General features: G+C 32.7%; 2 protein-coding genes across 3 annotated transcripts; one reads left to right on the forward strand and one right to left on the reverse strand.

Annotated features, from left to right (window-relative positions):
• The first annotated feature begins 204 nt into the window (after positions 1-204).
• LOC108333408 (agamous-like MADS-box protein AGL15) lies at positions 205-7,027 on the forward strand. Of its 2 annotated transcripts, none has more exons than XM_052871316.1 (8): positions 205-642; positions 2,966-3,044; positions 4,769-4,830; positions 4,928-5,027; positions 5,162-5,203; positions 5,914-5,955; positions 6,054-6,220; positions 6,736-7,027. In XM_052871316.1, exons 1-8 carry the CDS (start codon positions 461-463, stop codon positions 6,788-6,790), a joined length of 729 nt encoding a protein of 242 aa, XP_052727276.1. In that variant the 5' UTR covers positions 205-460; the 3' UTR covers positions 6,791-7,027. The 2 variants fall into 2 exon arrangements, with proteins under 2 accessions (XP_052727276.1, XP_017424328.1); XM_017568839.2 differs by having other exon boundaries at positions 207-642; positions 4,766-4,830.
• A 506-nt stretch (positions 7,028-7,533) lies between these two features.
• Positions 7,534-8,891, reverse strand: LOC108333375 (protein BPS1, chloroplastic). Its single transcript, XM_017568799.2, has one exon. It carries the CDS (start codon positions 8,692-8,694, stop codon positions 7,765-7,767), a length of 930 nt encoding a protein of 309 aa, XP_017424288.1. The 5' UTR covers positions 8,695-8,891; the 3' UTR covers positions 7,534-7,764.
• Positions 8,892-17,226: the final 8,335 nt, after the last annotated feature.

The raw sequence follows: 17,226 nt of genomic DNA on the forward strand, positions 1-17,226 counted from the left end.
TTTGAATATTATATAAGATTTGTTTGTTAAAATAAGTAAAAAAACTGTCTAGTTCAAAATAAGTAAAGTATATAAGTAATAAAAGCAACTAACAAACTCATTAATTAATTATAATTAATGAGAAGATTAATCAAGAGTAAGTGAAATGTTAAGAAAAAGAAAAAAAAATAGAAATGGGACCCACAACAGGTGCAGAGGAAAATCCAAAACAGGGCAAAAAGGAAACAGAAACAGTCTCTAAATGCACAGAGAACAACACGGAGCCATGCAAAGTTGCCGTTTCCAGCAAGGCCAACCTCTCTGTTCAGTCGTTTGAGGTAAAACGCTTTTCAGTGTCTTCACGAAGCCACCTTTTCTTCTTCTCTTCTCCTCTCTTCGACCAACTCAACAGGGTCTTTTTCTTTTCAACCTCAAACTCTGTCTTTATAATCTCTGCTCGAGTTTGAGTTGGGCATGTCCAATGGGTCGAGGGAAGATCGAGATCAAAAGAATCGACAATGCCAGCAGCAGGCAAGTCACCTTCTCCAAGCGCAGAACAGGCTTGTTCAAAAAGGCTCAAGAACTCTCCATTCTCTGTGACTCCGAGGTTGCCGTCATAGTTTTTTCCAACACTGGCAAGCTCTTTGAGTTTTCCAGTTCAGGGTGCGTCTCCTTCTCTTCAACACCCTCTTGCATGTCCTCTTACTTTTCACTATACCCTTCTACCCTCTCACTTTTTTTCTTCTATCTCTTTGTATCTACTCTAAAGAATTAATCTTTTGTAATGAGGAACAACTCCTGGTTGTAAAAATCGTGGCTTTCAAAAATTGTAGGTGATTTGATCATGATGATGTTGTTGCAGGGACAGGGACTTCTGTTAACATTAGTGGTGTTGTTTGTAAATGGATTTCAGATTTAAAGAAAAAAGAAAAGAAAATTAATTTGCTTTCTTTCCTTGATGGTGTGTAATGTATGAAGATTATTCTGATTCAATTGGTTTTAAATTTGGTGTGTATGCAGATGATTTTGATTTCAATTGTTTTAAACTTGGTGTGATAAGTACTTTTAAATATGGTGTATAATGTATGAAAGTGATTTTGATTCGATTAGTTTTAAGTTTGGTGTGACTGATAAATTTAAGTGTGGTTGTGTATGAAGATGATTTTGGTTCTGTTGGTTTTGAATTTGGTGTGATTGGTAAATTTTGCAGTTGAGGACTAAAATTTAGAGCCTTTAGACTTGTGTGTTTAAAACATTTTTTGTGAGTGTATGATGGTTTTGAAGTAATTATTCGTAAAAGGTTGAAAAATTCTCGGTTTGTGTGATTCTATTGCTGCTAAAAATGTCTGTTGTTTGAACTTCATTGGTGTTTGAACTTCTATCCACTGTTCAGCACAGCTCTTGTGAAATAAAATAATTCAGGGTCAGGGAACAGTTCTGGGCAGCTCCATTATGGGTTTGACTGTTATTGTTCTCAGTTTTATGATTTTGTTTTATAAAAATAATAAGCTAAAATTTTTAAAATTGCTTTGTGTGTGGCTCAATTTTAACATGTTTGTGAAGCTAATTTAATTAAAAATACTAAAATTTACTGTTTATACAAGCTTTCAAAATTCAATTCTAGAACTACTGTTCTGTCATGCAAGATATCTTTCTATGAAAGGCTTGATTCGATATTGAAAAATATTATGAAAAAGAGAGAAAATGAGTGATTTTATTTTGAATACTTATGTTGTTGAAAAGTTAATGTTAAAGGAAGATTATAAAAGATTTATACAGTTAATAAGATAGCCTATGGATAAATGGAAAGAGGAAAAGTAAAGTAAATGATTTGCTTTGATGTATCAGTTATCTGTCTTTGTATTATTGTCTGTATAATACAACTGTCATTAATGTTTTCCCCTGGTGAAATACAAACTGCACTGATAAGACTGTCATGTTTGTGAGGTTGGAGCTGAAAGAATCAAATCATAAGTGAGAATTTTAAATATATAGAAAGGAAGAACTAAACATACCATGCCATAAAGGGTACATGGACCTAAGATCCTACTTAGAAAAGAGCAGAGACAGTTATGTCCTGTTTGAAATTATGTTGTCTTTTGTTTTGGTTGTGACTTATCAAGTAAATATTTTGCTTTGCAAAAGTTTTGAAGCATGACATAATATTGAAGGAGTCTGTGAGAGCTTTTCACTGGATTCATAAACCCTTAATAAAGGGTAAGATACAGAAAAAAACAGTGCTGCTCCCATAAACTTATCTTTACTGTTCTTATTGGAGTTTATTCTCGTTTTGGGGGATTTTGACATCTCAGTCATCACTCTAAGCAACTTACAAACTTTTTTCAATTTGTATTCATTATTATCATGAGTTTGTCTAGCTATATTATTGTGTTGTTTTATCAATAATTTTCTTTATCTTCTCAGCTGGATGTTTGAAGAACAATTTTTTTTTCTTGCATTCTATTAAACTAAACAGTAAGTTCATTGAAAGCTCTCACAGACTCCTTACATATTGTATTTCATACTTCAACTTCTCAGCTGGATGTTTGAATCAAATTTTGTTAAATTCAATAGTAAGCTTTAAGCACTTATTTATTAGTGTTATTAGTTGAGATGATCACATGTAGTTTTATGCCAAAGTTACTGCACATATTTGAACAAACTACTTAGTCAGGAAGAAGAAAAAATTAAAATTATTCTATAGAAATTCTTTCATGTAATTTCTTCAACTTTTTTATTTCACTCTTCTTTTTGTAAAAGTCTTTATAAGTTTGGAAAACCAAATAATGATAGATTTCATCAGGATCCCTTCCATAATCCAAAAACACAGTACAAGAATAATAGTACAGTAAATAGATTACATAGACCTAACAGAATATCTTCAAACAAATGTTTAGTTACAGAAGGAAAATATATATAACTACTCTAAGAAATTAACACATCGGAGGGTATATTTATTTTGAATACTTACAAATCCTTCTTGCAGAATGATGCGAACACTTTCAAGATACAACAAATGTCTTGGTTCTACGGATGTTACTGCTGTAGCAGAAATTAAAACACAGGTACTCTCTTATACTTCTGTATCCTACTGACCTTCATGAAGGTTTCACTATCTTACAAGCTATTATTGTAGTCCACACAAAACTTTTGATCAAATCCATTAAAAGGACTTGAACCTGAAATGACCCTTTGAAGAAAGGGTTTTTGATGTAACACAATTGGGTTGTTTAATTAATGCTACAATGGTATACAAATTTCATTGTTTTTGTTATGGAATAGTGCATTTTATTTTTGGCTTTTTATTATCATAAATAAACAATATATTGGTTATAGTACAAACATTCAATTGCAAACTAGAAAATAATAATTTATTTTGTATAAAATAAACTTCTCTACTTTTGGTTTTCTGCTCATAAATCTCAAGTAACTCTATAAAGATCAACACTAAGAAAGGAAGAAGTGGAAAATGGATGAGAATGAGAATGTGATTGAGTAGAGACAAATGTGAGGGCAGCAGAGAGTGAAGGCAGCAAAGAAAAAATTTCCATATCTGATTTGTTTTCTTTCATTATCAAATTTTATCCTTTCTTTTATTTTATCCTTGTAATTTAAGTACTATTATGAGTATTTTCTACATATCTGCAGTTAATTTTATCATCTGCTAACTCATTTAGGGTTCCTGCTACAGTTCTTCTGTTGATTTAAGCAGCGCATCATTTCCTTATTTAAGATTCAGACAAAATTTAAATCACTCTAGTTCTTAAGAAAGACACTTATGTTTATTTTTGCACTACTTAAATATTATTAGGGTACAGCTTTAAATGAATATTTTTTTCTAATATTCAAATTATATACTATTTGTATTGTATTCAATTAATGAAATCTAAATTTAAATATAAAATATTAATTTATGAACTAGGTTTGGAGTTTTACTAGCGTGCTTCAAATATGTGATTAGTCTCACAAAAATTGCATTTAAGTTCTCTTTGTGGATAAAATTGAATCTATCACCAAATTCTGGCATAGTTTGTACTTCACATTTAGACTAGAAGATTTGAGATGCAAAGAACTACAAGGAATTGACAGTTCTAGTTTAGAAATTGAATGATCCTTTTCTTTGACATTTTTAGATAATCTCTTGACATTCTTGTGTTGTTTTGTAATGTCAGTATTGTTCAAGGACAATTACTCTCCAAAACTAATCATTTATGCTGCATTATATCCCTCAGTAGACATTTCTGATGATTTTTTTGAAGATTTTTTGTATGTTGTAAAAAAGCTAATCACAAAATGTATAGTATTGCTCTAGCATGCAATTTTGTAGAAATTACTCCAACTGGAACTCTGCAATTAGTGATTAGATGTAATGTAAGAACCATGGAGTCAGGTACTGTATGATCAAACAATCCACTCCATTTTATCCACCCCATTTTCCCTTAAGCTTGAATGTTACCTTTCTATTAGCACTCAATACACTTCTCCATTTTATCCATCAATGACTTGAATCCTATCACTTGGTCTTCTCATTTTTTTTGCATGATACGTACTTGATGTGGTGTTCTCTGAAATTTTCACCATAATTACATAAAACAAGGGCAACTCTTATGTCTTGACATTCGGGTGCCATTATAGATAATCTATTAGGTAGTTTTGTTATCTTTGTTGCAAATACTTATTTTGCTTGACTGCATTGTTTTTAAAATGTCTTTCATTTGGTGCTTGCTTATCATCATTTCTCTTTAGATTTAATGGAGATTACTATAATGATATTTTTTTTCTTTAGAAGGAAGATTCTAAGATGGTGGACATTCTAAGAGAAGAAATTTCAAAGTTAGAATCAAAGCAATTGTATGTAATCTCTTGAGATTTTCTTTTATATTATGGTTATTTTGCATTCTCCTCTCTTTTTTGTGTTGATAGCAGTACAACTTACCTGTGACTATAGACAGTTATTGGGTAAGGATCTGACAGGATTGGGAATAAAAGAATTGCAAAATATAGAGCAGCAACTCAGTGAGGGGTTATTGTCTGTAAAGGCAAAAAAGGTCACATTTTTTTTATCCCTTTTCCATTTCTCTATCTTGTTTTGTTTTTTCCTTTTCATTGAATGTCATCAGTAAAACATAGTTAATGTTTTCAGCTCAGAGCAATGTTTAACCCTTAATATTTAACCTTTCAGGAGGAATTACTTATGGAGCAGCTGGAGCAATCTAGAGTTCAGGTATCAGAATCAGATGTTTGGTTTATAAAGTTATAATAAACCTCACAGACCTAGGAGAATTGGCAAGGGAGTTTAAAATAGTTGAGAATATGTGAAAATGGTTTATTAATAGGTCTGATGTAGTGATATGCACCCTTAAAGCATTTAATCAAATCATGCACTCTATCAGTTTACATGGTAGTGAATATCTAGTAATTTGTAAACAATAAACCAATCCTTTCGGCTGGATAGTTGTTAACTTCAAACCCACCACGGCCCATTCTTAAGAGGCCACACAAGAACTCAAAAGTCCCTATAAACAAAATTAACAAGTTGAACTAAGGCCCAACTAGGCCTAATTTCAATATTGTAAAAAAGATACAAAAATCCTATTCTGAGCCTCCTTCCGTTTTCTTGATCTTCATGGATAGACCTCCATCAATAACATCGAAGTAACAGAATTTCATATTTGATATTTATGAACTGCACCAGATCAGCCTGTTAGACATTTCACATTGGTGTGCACATACAGTTGACAAGCATGGTCCTCATATTAAAAGGCTGAAGTATTTGATTTCAGTGCTTAGAAATTTGTGGGTTAAATTGAAATGTGTATCCATTTCAGGATATAGTGAACTTGGGAATATACTATTTACTTAGTCATAGTAAGGGCAAGAGAAAAATGTTCCTTTTTTTCTGTAATGGTAACTTGTTTGGTCAATTCTTTCCAGGAACAGCGGGTCATGTTGGAGAATGAAACTTTGCGCAGACAGGCAAATATTATTCACTTTCTCTATGTTGTGTACAATGTTGATCTTCCAGCATCTTATCTCACTAATAGCTTTATCTTTCTTCCTATATCATGTTATAGATTGAGGAGCTTCGCTGTCTGTTTCCACAAACAGAAACAATGGTTCCATTTCAGTATCAACGTCCTGAAAGAAAGAACACTTTTGTAAATACCGGTGCCAGATGTCTCAACTTGGCCAATAACTGTGGAAATGAGAAAGGAAGTTCAGACACAGTATTTCATTTGGGGTACTGTGTTTTTTCAATTACCACGCCTTTAAAATAAATTGAGTAGATCTTCACAGCCTATGTTTTGTGTGAAACTAAAAACAATACTTTTCTTGATTTTCAAGGATAAAATACTTTCACTATGATTTGGGTTGCAGACAGTCTCAAGCGGCTGAAACCACACATGTTGTTCAGTACTGTCATACTGGTTTTCAATATCACATATATTTACAAAACAAGTGTCTTGCATGAATACTGCATAGGGTGATTTTGTGGGATATATTTTGAATTCAACAAGTTTTCTTGCATTAGTTTTTTGGATCCTTTTCTTAACCTCTTTCTCAGTTTTTTACCTATAGCATTTTCAGGCCTACCTAATTAGTTTGTTAGCTATACACACTTTTTAGTGATTTGAATGCACTAAAACACTAGAATTCTGACTTTACTGTTGTTCATTTTCACAAAACACTACCTAATTATGAGGATTTTCCTCCTATTTTATGTTCATTTTCTGACTTTACTGTCTCATTCTTTAGGTTGCCTGCTGGTGTTCAAGAGGAAGGGCCCCAAGAAAGAAATCTTTTCAAATAACTTTTCAGAGTTCTGATTTTCTTATTTCAACAGGGAAAATAGAATTTCAGACATTTATTGCAGTTGTAGTTATGTACAATATAGATTAGGGAGAAAGGTTATGACTAAAAGTGACCCTCAAGTTATAAATTGGAATTTGGCTCTTTTAGAATATGCAGATTGACCATTTTTACCAAATTGTGGCCTAATTAACAATGATTGTGAAAGGTCTATTGAAGACACTGTTTTGTTTTTTTACTGTTCCGCATTAATCCTTCTTTATGTTTTCTTTCTATCTTAATCATAACCAAGTTACTTATTTCATCATTCACCAACTTCGATTATTTATTTTAACTGTCTTAAATGTTTAAGTTTATATTACTCTTCCACACTAATCTTTCTTAATGTTTACTTTCTGACTTAAGCATGTACAGTCAGCAAGTTGGTCGAATGATCCAAGGCCATTCTACATTTCCGTAGTCTTCTTGGTTCATGATAAGAGTTTTTTTTTTTTTTTCTCTTACTGAGACAAATCATTTTTCTTGTCATTGGATGAGAATGAACCTAAACTACTAAAACAAAATTAAATCCTTGTTTCATTTCATTGCTTATTTTAAGAAGGCAATCGTTTTTATAGTAGAGATTTGTTGAGAATAAAAGTCATTACTTTGTTAAGTTTTCATTAACTACTTTCATTTTCTTAATTTCCTAGACATATTTTTGCTCTCTTTATGGTGAACACAAAAGTGTAAGAAGTTACATAATTCTGAAACATCCGAGAACAATTCATAGTACTATAAATTGTATCTTTACAACCATATCTTCTATGATTCTTATTTCAAAAGTATTACAGTTGTCCTTCAGTGTGCAAATAACCACTGTATATAACATTACAGAAGTAATCAAGAACTACTGCTATATACATAATACATGATAACTACTGCTATATACATAATGTATGCTATATGATATCAGAAACTTGATTTCTGTGGCTGTTACTGTAGTCGAAAGCCGTCAATTAATTTAGATCTTTGAGTCATTACATTGGCAAAAAGATTATCCACCTCCTTGCTTATACTATCAGATAACTTCTCCAACACTTGCAGCTTGGTCTGCAATTCCTTGGCTGCATAGTGTCTTCTTACTTCATCAGCAGCAACAAGGTCAGCAACAGCATCGTTGACCTCTTTGAACTCAGCAAAGATGAAAATTTTCTCCATGAACTGTTCACCAATTTCGAAATCAAGTGTGGCAACTAGAGAACTATCAAACCCACCAGCAACTTTTCTCAGCTCCATGTATGACTTACCATCACCATATAAACAAGACAACAAAACCCCACATACCCAGAATCCAACACTCCTCATCTCCTTCACAGCCTCATGAACAATCCTCTCCTTGTCAGAGAAAACCCTTGCTTCCTCAAGATCTTTACCAAGGTTGGTACTGAAAACCCCTGGTTGAAATTGAATTCCTTTCAGATACTTTCTAGCCAAAGAAGGTGAGTTCTCCACCAGAGTCAACCCATGAGCCAGAGAAATCCTAGCTTGGCCAAGATGAGAAAGACAAGAAGAAATAGAATTGAAAAGCTCTAACAAACTCAAGGTGTAGCAGAGATACCCTTCAGTTGAACCAACCCCCCATTTGCTCATTGGGTAGTCCATATCTGCAACAAGCTTTGCAAAAGCCTTGTTGATCAAAGGCAAGAGAGCTAAACACCTTTCAAACCATGTCAAGGACAAGGTTTCTGATCTGGCCTTCAAATCCAATGCTAATTGGTCAATTGATTTAGACACATGGGATTTGAAAGCCAGAAGTGAAGAAGATGATGGTAACTCCTCTGGCTGAGGGTGTGTGATGGAATGGTGGTGATTCTCCAGCTTGAAGAAGCAATGTTTTGCTAGTTTCTCTATCAAAAGTACCATTGTTTTTCGGTTTTTGGAAGTTAGAACAGAGAAAGCCTTTAAAAAGAGGTGTTCACAACTCAAATTCAAACAAGTGTTTGAAAGTTTGGTTGCGTGAGTAAGCTTAAATAATAATTGACACGAGGGAACGTTCACTCACACACGCATTCAGTATTAATAAGTATAAAAAAACACGCTTTCACTTACTACTAAAAAAAGAAAAATATAATTTAAAAATTAATTAGTATAACAAAATCAATTTAAAAAAAATGATAAAAACTATAAACATTTATATACATAAAAATAATCATAGAATTATAATTTTTTTATTAATTTTATAATTTTTTAATAAAAATACCTCTGCAAAACAAAAACAAAAATTATAATGAAATACTTATAAAGGAATAGTCATACGATAATTCAGTTTTTGAAAAAATTATAATCATTTTGTTTTCGGTAAGATTTTTAGATAATGAAAACTATAAAACTCGTTGATGAATATACCTATGTAAATGTTAAAAAAAAAATTGTCAACAAAAAAACAGTTAAAATATTTCATCTTATAGATTATAAAATTTTAATATTCTAAGAAAAATTATAATCACATAATATAACACTAGTTATGTTATCTCAACAAATTTAAAGATAAAATACAAAATAACATATTTTATTTAGAATAACAAATTTCACTTATATAACAAAATTGACATAATCATACCATCTTATATTATTTTACATTTTTTTATTTAATTTATTAGTTAGCTTATTAAGTACTTTTCATTTAAAAAATTAGTTTATCAAGTAACTTGTAAGCTTTGTGTAATAGATGTTTCTACAAGAAAAACATATATTAAAAACACAAAAGAAACATGGGATACATGAATTTGGCGGCGGTCAAATGTTTTTATCATGTATGGTTTGCGTAGTACTCAGTTTTGCGTTGAAGTCTAAACTTGAAAAACTTTAAACACGGTGTTGCACTTCAACTTGACAATACAATTGGGTTGGCTTTCGGGTCCACTTCTACAAATTGTGTTTTTCAAGTGTTATTCACATTCTTTGTCCTTTCACTAAGAATTTTCCATTCTAAAAATGTATTCTTTCAGGTCAAATATTCTGAAAAAGGCACGTGTGAGTAGAACATCCACGAACCTTTCGTAATTACAGAATTAAATTTCTGAAATAATTTAAAGTATATTAACCTTTGTTTTAGTAATCTTATCCTAATGTTGAATGATCTAGAATAATCTTTTGGGATGTTTACAAAGTGATTAAGGATAATTCTGTCTTTTAAAAAATTGATTAGGGTTAATGTAGGAAGATTCCAAGTGGTTAACAGGAAACAACAATGTAGGTGTTTCTTTTTTAGCAAGATAGTGTAAAGTGGTGAAGGATGAGTTTTGACTTTCTACCAAACTTCACACAGTATATTTTAAGTTGCAACAGAATTTCCTTTTTTCAATAATATACCTTTTTCTTGAAGAAATTTATGGGGACAATAATTCGTACCTAGATTATTTTATAAGGCAGACCTATTTAGTCTTCAAATTCAAAATTCACTCTCAAACGGTTACATGTTTAATGTATTAAAAGAATTAAAAGAAATAAATTTTAAGTTTAATTCATTTTTATAAAATTAAATTAAATTTAAAATTTATAATGAAATGTGTTATTTATTAAATTTATTATTTTATTTGTTACTGAAATGTAAGGGCCTGTAAATTTATAAAAAGGGCCTTTGAACCTTGTGTGGGGCAGCTAGGTCCATCAGACTAAGGCCAACTTGATCTTAGGAGGGGCTCTTCAGAACCCATTTTTTTCTCCTGAACTTCATTTCTCCTTCTCTCTAAAACTCTCATGCCCTAAACTCTCTCTACCTTCTCTCTAGATTTCCAGCTCAAAGAACCGTAGGAATTTGATTTTTGTGTTGTCCAGGCATCTGCGACGTAGAGAGCTCCATTTCTACCGAAAGTTTTCTTCATTCCGACTGGTAAGTCGTTTCCCCTTCTCCTCCACTGTTTTTGGAACCTAGGGCATGCCACTTACTTGTTGCATGCGGTTGGTAGCTTGCCCTTTTTGTGTTCTCTGTCCATCCCAGCTCTAAGAGCGGTTTCCATCACATTTTGGCGGGTGTAGGGCACTGCCTAGGTCCTTGCTGTGAGGCACTGTTAGAGCGTTCTAGTGGATTGTGCTGCTCAACTTTAAGGTAAGGGGAGCTGGATCTTGCTTTCTGTTCTGTAGATTAGGGTGTGCATGAGATAAATTGTTGTTTGATGTGGGGAAATAACGTATGTATGGATTGTTATGTATGGGTGTTGTTTGTACTGGAATTGAAAATGTTGTATGTGAACTCGATTGCTCAAAATGCCTGTCTAATAGTGAATCTGTGGAATTGTACGTATGAATTGGTATGGATAAGGTTTAAGACTGATATTGAATGGCTGGATGAAGTGAAGTCTGCTAAATAGGTGATTAGAACAACACTTAAGTGAATTAGGGTGTTTAGGGTCTTATTAGAGGAACTGAGGTGGTCAAATTGAGAATTGGGCATTACAGATCATTCTGGTCAGTTTAGGTGGCTTAGGCAAGTCAATTGGGACCTAGTTGGACCCCTAAAATGGTCAAAATCAGACTCAAGGTGGTAGAATTATATTTGGGCCCCTAGGTTGAGAGATTTTCAGTTTTTAAGTATAAATCAACGCATAAACACTTTAAAAAGATGTTAGGAAGGGTTAGAATCAGTTAGACATGTTTAATTCAAGATATGCTTCGAGTTGGGGATGTTAGAAGTTCACTAAAATGGTTAGAATGAGTTTGGAGTGGTAGAGTTGTGCAAATATGCAGAATTTCATTCTGCAGATTTTGTAGATTCGCAGAGCGAAGCCTTTCGCTCAGGGAGTCACCCTGGCGAGGTGCTTTCTGCCAGGGAATTCGCATAACGACTCTGTGCGCGATGCGAATTATAACAGAGGGTTGCTCTTTGTTTAATAAGTCGCGTAGTGAATGTAGTCGCTTTGCGACTGTTGCTAGCCTGGAAAATTAGCCAAATTAATTCGAATAGTGAATTAGGGACGCTATGCGAGGGTTTAGGGACTGATAATGTGTATTAGAATCTTAGTTTAACATAGCGCACAAACTTGGTGCGCTATGCGGATTTTAGCTGTCCTCTTGTCAGGAAAATTCGCCCAGCGCATTAAGGGTGATGCGCTATGCGAATTTTAGCTGAAAAACACTCCCCCCGTCAGGAAAATTTTCTCAGCGCACCAAGGGTGGTGCGCTGTGCGAATTTTTGCTGTCTTGCCTTGCACCTTGGTGCGCTGTGCGACATAGTGCAGTGAGTTTTGTAAGATCCTGAAAATATTTGTAATTCAGATACTAGATTAAAAAAAAATAGTAAAAAATGAATAGTAAAATGTGAATAGTAAAAAAAAATTATTAATTTGTGGAACGGATAAGTATTCCCCGTTGCCTTGAGTCATAAGAGATCATAATTCATCAAATTGTGAATAAAAAATTATTTTTGTAATAGTAAAATGAATAGTAAAAATGAATAGTAAATTTTTTTTTTCTATAAATAGCCAAGGGGGGAAGGCTGAAAATTTACACCAAAAACTTAGAAAAATTTTAGAGAAGAGAGTTGGAAGAATTTCTAGTTGCAAAGGGGACATTCTGGAAGTTTTTGGGGAACGAGGAGATTAAGTCTGTAATAGAGGTAAGGGAAGCTACTCTTGAATCTTGAGTATACAATACTTTGCTTTTGTCTAATCCTAAATCTTGAATATGGAGTATTTTGTTTCTGGATGATCTTGAATTTTGAATGAGAACATGCTTCTGTGATGAGACCCAAGGTTGATGGTTGTAAAACGTGATATTGATTCTGTTATGCTAATTGTACGTTATTATTTAGTTATTTCTTTTGCAATTTTGGAAGGATGGGAAGTTGTCTAACCGGCTCTGCCAGATTCAACTTCTTGTTTCCCCAGACCTTTTATTGTTTCTTATCTCTTTATATTGTATTTTTGGAAGGACGAGAAGTTGTCTAACCGGCTCTGCCAGATTCAACTTCTTATTTGCCCAAACCTTTTATGTCTTATTTATTTATATTGTATTTTTGGAAGGATGAGAAGTTGTCTAACCGGCTCTGCGAGATTCAACTTCTTGTTTCCCCAGAAATTTTATTGTTTTATCTATTTTTTTTATTGCATCTTTCTGGAAGGATGTGAAGTTGTCTAACCGGCTCTACCAGATTCAACTTCTTGTTTCCCCTGAATTTTTATATTAAGATGATTTTGATGGTGGGGGAGCTAATCCTTTCTTACATATGATATTTATATATATTATGATCATGAATATGAGTTATGAACATGTTAAAATTTTGGTAATGGTAGTTATCTATTCACTTGTGTAAATTTAGTTTTCATGATTATAATTTTTTTCTTATTTTCGAGCTACTGTGGTAAAACATTCCTTTTAATTGTTTTTACCGTTGGATTTAACTAAAATTTTAATATATGAATCCTAAGACCTATTTCTTCACTTTGACCGTTCGGATCATTAATTAAGAGTATGTACTTGGAGAAATAAGTTCTGCATGTTTGAGTAAATTAATTACCCATATTATTGTGTTACTGAGTCCTCTCGGTAAAATATAGATTTTGTTCTATTTGACCGTTAGATCAACCTGAAAATTTGATATATGATTCCTAAGATATATTACTATAATTTGACCGTTCGGATTCGTAATTAGAAGTCTATGTGTTGAGAAAGAAATTTCGAAATTTTGAAATGTATGATGAACACTATATTTTTGTTCTTAAGTTATCATGGTAAAAACTTCATATATATTTCATTTACCTTTACATTGAGCCCAAACTTTAATATGTAGTTCCTAAGATATGTTGATGTATTTTGGCTGATCTATGACCTTTGATTGGTGAAAATATGTTGAGTTATACTCGTTATGGGAAAAATGAGTTTATAATATGAAATATGATATCTGGTAATATGTTTAATTTATTGACACCAAAACGGGTTATTGTCAATTTATGATTAAAGAATGAACATGATTGAGTTAGGTGGATAAGAGGGTATGAATTATTGATTTTATGAAATGTTGGAGTGGATATAAGAAATCATTACTTATGAAATGATGTTTACTACTGGGAGTTGTATGTTCGGTTTATACCATGGGAGCTTGATATGAGCAAAGTAACACCTGAGGTTTATGAAAGCAGGCAGAGAGTGGTCTAACCATAAGGCTTTGACATAAACATATGATTCGTAAGTTTTATGAAAGCAGGCAGAAAGTGGTCTGACCATAAGGCTTTGACATAAACATATGATTCGTAAGTTTTATAGAAGCAGGCAGAGAGGGGTCTGACCATAAGGCTTCAGAAAGTAAGACATAGTATACAGGTAGGGCTTAAGGAAGCAAGCAGAGAGCAGTCTGACCATAAGGCTTCGTGAGTAAGCATGGTATACTTGGAAGGTTTATGAAAATGAGAAAGATGATGAATTAATGACATCGGGATAATGGTATTTATAAATTGCAGAAATACATGATTGAAACATTTATATTATAAGTAAGTTTATTGATTGTATGATATGGTTGGCTTACCCTTATTTGTTTGTGCTATGATCATATAACTCATGTTATATGTGAGCATATAATGTTGCAGATACGGTTGAAAAAGCTTAGAGATGATAAGAGAGATGCGGGGAAAAACTTTCAGGGATTTTTTTGTAAAAGGAATAAATTTGCATTGGAAAAATATGTTGTGTAAGACTTATAAGTTTAATTTCGAATTTATGTTAAGTGGTGAAGACTATATTGTTTAAAGTTTGTAAGTTTGGAACTGTACTTTGGAAGAATTGAAATAAAGTTTGATTGTTTATATCAGATATCAAATTAATTTAGTCTTTACTACCAGTAATACCCTTTAAATTATTTGGGGTGTTACAAGTTTCACATTTTTCCTCATCTGTTTGAGTTGTTTGATGTTGTTTGACTGTCAAGATGTATATATGTCTATATAACTGATTTGGGTGGCTTGATTTTGCTACATGATTGAAGGTATGTTGTATTGTATGTGAATTATAGTTTGGAACTATGTATGAAACAAAGTTGTGATTGGCGTAAGTGTAACCATATGGTTGATGGACGTAATTCCATGATCCTCAAGAAGAGGATACATGGTGGTGCCCTGTTGGTGTGTAGAATGATTGCATGGTAGCTCAGTCTTGGGGGTTTTCCTGACGCTCCAATGGTCTTTCATTCTCAAGTAGAGAGGATTGATCCATGTGGTGAGGAGTAGCAGGAGGTCCTAGTCTTGGAGGCTTCCAGTATGCTCCAGGGCGCGGAACGGACTAACCTCGTGAGTGTGGTAGGGTGGAACCCATTGGCAACGGCTTTGCAAAGCAGTAGAGGCCACCACGAGTGCATAACCCGCCATAGCTCGGTAATCATTCTAGTCCGGATGAGTTGGTCTATAAAGCAATGAGTCTTGTGATGTCATTTTGCCATGTTTGCGTGATTTTTGCATGTCGTATGTGAATGGATAACATGATTTTTATATCTAGCTCACCCTTGCTTGTGTATGTTTCTTCTTGCGATGATCATCCACTTGGATGGGAGCAGATGGCGAGGAGGTTCCATTGGAGACGGCTTTGGAAGTTGAGGACAATGCTGCCGCCTAGTCTCCTGCGGTGTTATTAATTATTCTTGTAATTTAGAATATTGTTTCCCTTCCACCTTATATACTTAGATGTCTTTGGAGTTTAAACTTAAATTCTGAGGCCATTTTGGGATGACTGTAATCCTTAATTACTCTTGACTATTTTCTCATATGATGCATGATGACGTCTTTATTATATATGCTTTTCTATATAATTGGGATGTCACAATTATTGTTATATTATTTATTAATATCTAATCTTATATTAAAAAAATATATTTTTATACAATTCAAAATATATATATTTTAATGCAAGAAGAGTGTATTGGAAGTCTTGTTTACTTAATCATAACAAAATTCACAAACTTAGAGTTATGATCTTTTGCTCAAGGATGCTTTTAACATCTTCTATACAACATGTTTTTTCGTAATCATGTATCTACATTACGATGTCCTATGCCATGGGTAAATTAGGTGAACATTTAAGTTTCTGTACAACTTGTTAGATATAGAGATTGTTTTAGGCATGTACCATGGTGTTCTTATGAAAACAGGGACAAATATTATTTAGGGAGGCATTGAACCAAATAAAGAAAGCTATAGGAAATTTGTATTAAATGGGTGAAAAGAAATGGGAGAGTAACGAAATGGGCAACAATGCATTAAGTTCATCAAAATGAAACGCTGATTACCACCTAAAGGAAATAGACTACCCACCTTTAACTGGATTGGACAAAAGCAGGGACATTGCTACCATGTAAAAAAATGAAATCAAATCTTTTACCTCATGCATAGATTTTTTTTTTGTTAAAGGAAGTAAGAGTTTTGTAATTTATGTTGAGTTTAATCTTTCTTTATTTACAACTATATATATATCGTCTTTTGTTTTTCTAATTTTACTCTTTTAATCACTACTTTTTAAATTTCAATAATTATTTATAATGTAAAAACTATTTTTTAGTTTTATGATTTTAGTAACTATTTTTTTAATTCAAATAATTACTAATTATAAAAGAATTATTTACTCGTTTATTATTTTAAATAAATACTGTAGGAACCTAGAAAATGGAGTATTAGAGTAGATAAATGTTTTAAAATAATGAGATCAATTATTTTATTTTAAAAATAAGTCGATATTGTAGATAAAATTTCATACAGTCGTCTCATCACTTAAAACACATTTTATCTCTCTAGAACTCGTTCTCTAAACTCTCTCTACCTTCTCTCTACATTTTCTTATTCTCTGATCTTCTGTTTGACGATCAAGAGGTTCCTAGAGGATCACAGCGAAGTACTCTTCACTTTCAACTGATTGATTCTCTGTTTAGAGTAAGTAAGTTTCTACCCATTTTCTCAGTCTATCTTAGGTTTATGATCATGCGTACCAAATTTTCTCGCATGTTTCAATTGAGCTTCTTCTTTGGTTCTTGGTTAATTATGGGTCCTAAGATTTCATCTCAACTATCATTCCGTAAATTGTAGGTGTTTTCTCAAAATTCTTCGTCGTGGGAGCGTCGAGCGAGAAATTGTTGAACTATTTTAGTTTTTCCTAAGATAAGGGAAGCTAATTTGCTTTTCATAGGTATAGTAAGATGTTTGAAATCTGTGGATTTTGTGTATGTGATTATATGGTAATTTATGAGGTTAAATTTGGGGAAAAGTGTTGAATGCTTGTAAATTTATGATGTGTTTTAAGAATTATGAAGGTGTGGTTGCTGTTATGAGTTGTTGCATGATGAACTTATTGTATTGTTGAGATAAAAGGGTATTAATAATGATGTTTGGGAAGGTATGAAAACTACAATCCAGTTTGTAGCTTAAATTGATGAAGTAGGTATGTCAATTTTTGGAATAATGATCATAATTTGAAATTTGTAGT

Source organism: Vigna angularis, chromosome 11, assembly GCF_016808095.1.
Source record: "Vigna angularis cultivar LongXiaoDou No.4 chromosome 11, ASM1680809v1, whole genome shotgun sequence".
Classification (NCBI taxonomy): domain Eukaryota; kingdom Viridiplantae; phylum Streptophyta; class Magnoliopsida; order Fabales; family Fabaceae; genus Vigna; species Vigna angularis.

Coding starts and splice junctions, on each gene's coding strand:
- LOC108333375 (XM_017568799.2), bottom strand. CDS start 8,694: ATGGTACTTTTGATAGAGAAACTAGCAAAACATTGCTTCTTCAAGCTG.
- LOC108333408 (XM_017568839.2), top strand. CDS start 461: ATGGGTCGAGGGAAGATCGAGATCAAAAGAATCGACAATGCCAGCAGC. Junction 4,831..4,927: donor AAGTTAGAATCAAAGCAATT/GTATGTAATCTC, acceptor CTGTGACTATAG/ACAGTTATTGGGTAAGGATC. Junction 6,221..6,735: donor GACACAGTATTTCATTTGGG/GTACTGTGTTTT, acceptor CTCATTCTTTAG/GTTGCCTGCTGGTGTTCAAG.